Source organism: Schistocerca piceifrons, chromosome 8 (genome assembly GCF_021461385.2).
Source record: "Schistocerca piceifrons isolate TAMUIC-IGC-003096 chromosome 8, iqSchPice1.1, whole genome shotgun sequence".
Classification (NCBI taxonomy): Eukaryota; Metazoa; Arthropoda; class Insecta; order Orthoptera; family Acrididae; genus Schistocerca; species Schistocerca piceifrons.
In genome coordinates, this window is record NC_060145.1 from 127603721 (window position 1) to 127606757 (window position 3037).

At 36.6% G+C, this 3037-nt stretch overlaps 1 protein-coding gene across 1 annotated transcript in view; it reads right to left on the reverse strand.

Annotated features, from left to right (window-relative positions):
* Positions 1-242: 242 nt before the first annotated feature.
* The window catches only part of LOC124711973 (serine protease gd-like), a 175581-nt gene continuing 172786 nt past the window's right edge, over positions 243-3037 (reverse strand). The window contains exon 8 of the mRNA XM_047242256.1: positions 243-769. Within this exon, the coding sequence (XP_047098212.1) occupies positions 558-769 (212 nt within the window). The 3' untranslated portion in view covers positions 243-557. The remainder of the gene's footprint in view (positions 770-3037) is intronic.

A 3037-nucleotide genomic window follows, 5' to 3' on the forward strand; every position in this document is an offset into this window, starting at 1 on the left:
AAAATTATGACCTGCAGCCAGCCAACAGTAAAATTTAAGTAATGTAATTATTATGAGGTTTTAATGTTTTAAAAATTTGCAGAATACATCCTGAATTCAATCTTCTGCAACGTCTTTATATTCTGTAGTAAGGTTTAGTAAGGTTTAGTAACTAGATGACCACAAAATAAGGTTTTTTTCTATAGTAAATCAAATGCAGATGTGCACACTAAGTAATTATTATAGAATTATGGGTGGTTTCAGTTTATTAACATGTATGGTAAAGCACTATCCATAGGTTCCATCAACTTTTGTACTTTGTATGGCACATGTACTTTCTTTGAAACTGCAACTGCCATCAGATTCTTCCTGCAACATAGACAGTACTAAACACATCACCCACAGTTACTAATATATTTTATCAGTTGTCACGTCACAGCACAGCATGTAACCACTATCATGGTTTTTGTCTTCTTCATAATATTGTAAGTGCATTGAAGTTTTGATCAACAGTCACTATTGTCTCTTTGTTTTCAGAATCACCTGAACATAAGAAGTAAATCACACTTCCGTTACTGTCAGTATACCTGTTTCTGCATTATTTTCAAAATCCAGTCCCGAAACTGTGCAACATCTGTGAAGACAATGTATTGCCTCAAGTCACAGCTTCCCGTTTCAGGATCACGCAGAGAGAGGCTTACAATTCCACGCAGAAACCACTGTCTTCCACTTTCTCCATCAGAGGGAAGGAAGAGACCACCTCCACTGTCACCTGAACAGGGCCCTGTCTCTGTTGACAATAGAAAGCAAAAGTCGTACATGTCAGAAAATATTCTTAAATGGCTAAGCTGCATCAGTGATGGCAAAGAAATTTGTAACATGCTTCACATGACTGATGATCTCAGAAGTTAAGTCGCATAGTGCTCAGAGCCATGCTTCACATACACTGGAAAGAAAGGGAAAGATATCTTTCTACACAGGGTGACCCAGGAGAAATGATCAATATGACAAGAACACTCATTTGTAACAAAAGACTACTTATGGACATATACTCTAATACAAATGGTTTCCGAGATGTAACACATTTTATGTTACTTTGGCATGCTTTTCTTGCGTAAATCAAAAACTGTGACCTGTAGCAAAAATGTATCTCAGTATGAAATTGAGCTACATTAAATTTCCAGCACAAAAGGTCCTATTCATCTTTTCTCTAGGACTAATCGTCTGCATGAAGAGAACAAGAAAATACTGAAAATATATGACATACATATGCTATAGCTTAGGTAGTTTCTCAACTTGATAGACCACAAGTGGTAATATATCAAATTGTTCATCCTGACTTCTTCTACATTATTACAATATGTTGACACAATGACAGTAAATGTGTTCTATCTTAGAAACCATTTGAAATAGGGCACATGTCCTTTTGAAACTTGTTTGCTTTAAATGACTGCATTTGTGAAACTGACCATTCCACCCAGGACATATTGTATATGTTAATGCCTCTGCCATATGAGACCCTGTTATTTGCTACCATAATGTTAAGTTATTAGTTAATTATTATTAGTTGCTTTGTTCTGTATTACATAGTAAATAAGTGTATTAGTGCATATTCTAGTTCAAATAATGAAAGTTTCACTTTTCCAATCATATTAATTATTGCAAGTGAAAAGTTTTTAAGAAAGAAAGTCATACACCCAGATTTAAATTTGCTTATGATGAAACAGGATAAACTCCATGTGGCTTTATTTGTTTGCATTTGTATTTCATTTAAAAGGCTAAGTTGTCAAGAATTTTGTGTTAACCCACAGGAGTTACTCCAGGTTTGATTTTGATTAAGCTTATGTGTGGACATTCAGTTTATGAAGTTGGTGGACCTGATTTATTTATGCTTACCTGTTGTATAAACTTAAGTGTAACAGGCCACTAATATCTGGAAATGCATAGAGATTTGTAATTATTTATAACGGGTGATCAGGAAGTTTCCATTCTAAGGCCACACTTAGCCCTTGCCTACATATCAGTTCTTACATACCAGCATCAGAGTCATGCTGGGTTGCATGTATGCTACAGCAACAATTGCGAATACAAACTTTTCAATTGCCCCTTATGTAACAGTATGAGCATGTGCGACAAATGTGCATGTTGCAGAAGGTTAGTTAATAGGTTGACACTGATGTGCACAGATTGTGAACTGCAGTTTAACTTGAGTGGAACAGAAAACAGGATTCTAACTGAGGCTCCCTCATCAATATGCATAGTATATTTAAAAGATATGAAGATTAAAGAACAGAAAATTAAGTTTTGTGTCCTTCAGCCATAAACTGAGTACATTTAAACTGAATTACAGAAATTGTTAAATTGTTGGGGAAGGGGGGGAGGAGGGAGGGATGTGGGGAAAGGTAACAGTATAAGGTGAAATGGGAGCTCCAGAACAGATCTAGCTTCTAACTTGTTGAAGAGGAGAAGCCACATTCAGCTGTACATTGAAGTATGGCACAGTAGACATTTAATAAGAATTTAAGAGATGTGTCACAAGCTGAGCTGTGTAGAAAAAGGGAGGTCATGCCATAAAGTAGCTGCCATGAGTGGGATTTAGGTGAACAGCAGTAAGAAAAACTATGATTGAGGTATCAGATCATAAGTACTGTAAAAGATAGTGCTACCCTCAGTCAGGTAATAGAGGATATTGAGGTACTGACTAGGGATTTGAGTTGTGGTAATTTACTTTGTTCACTTTCAGTGACAGCAGGAGTCAACGTACCACGCTCATCAAATATCAGTGGCCAGCAAAACTCTTGTCAGCTAGCATATCATCACATTACTCCACTGCCCACGCTGGTAACATCTGCTGCAAGTACACCTTTGATCCCCTTGCTTTCCAAAAACTTTGTATTCTTAACCATCATGACAAGGAATCTTTGCTTCTGCTTAAACGAGTCAACTTCTCCCAACCATACTATTGGCAGTTCAGTTCTCACAATGCCATGTAGCTTGTGACTTTAGCTACTACATCTCACCAGAGTTTGATTTATCTATGAAGTTTCATATCCAGAAC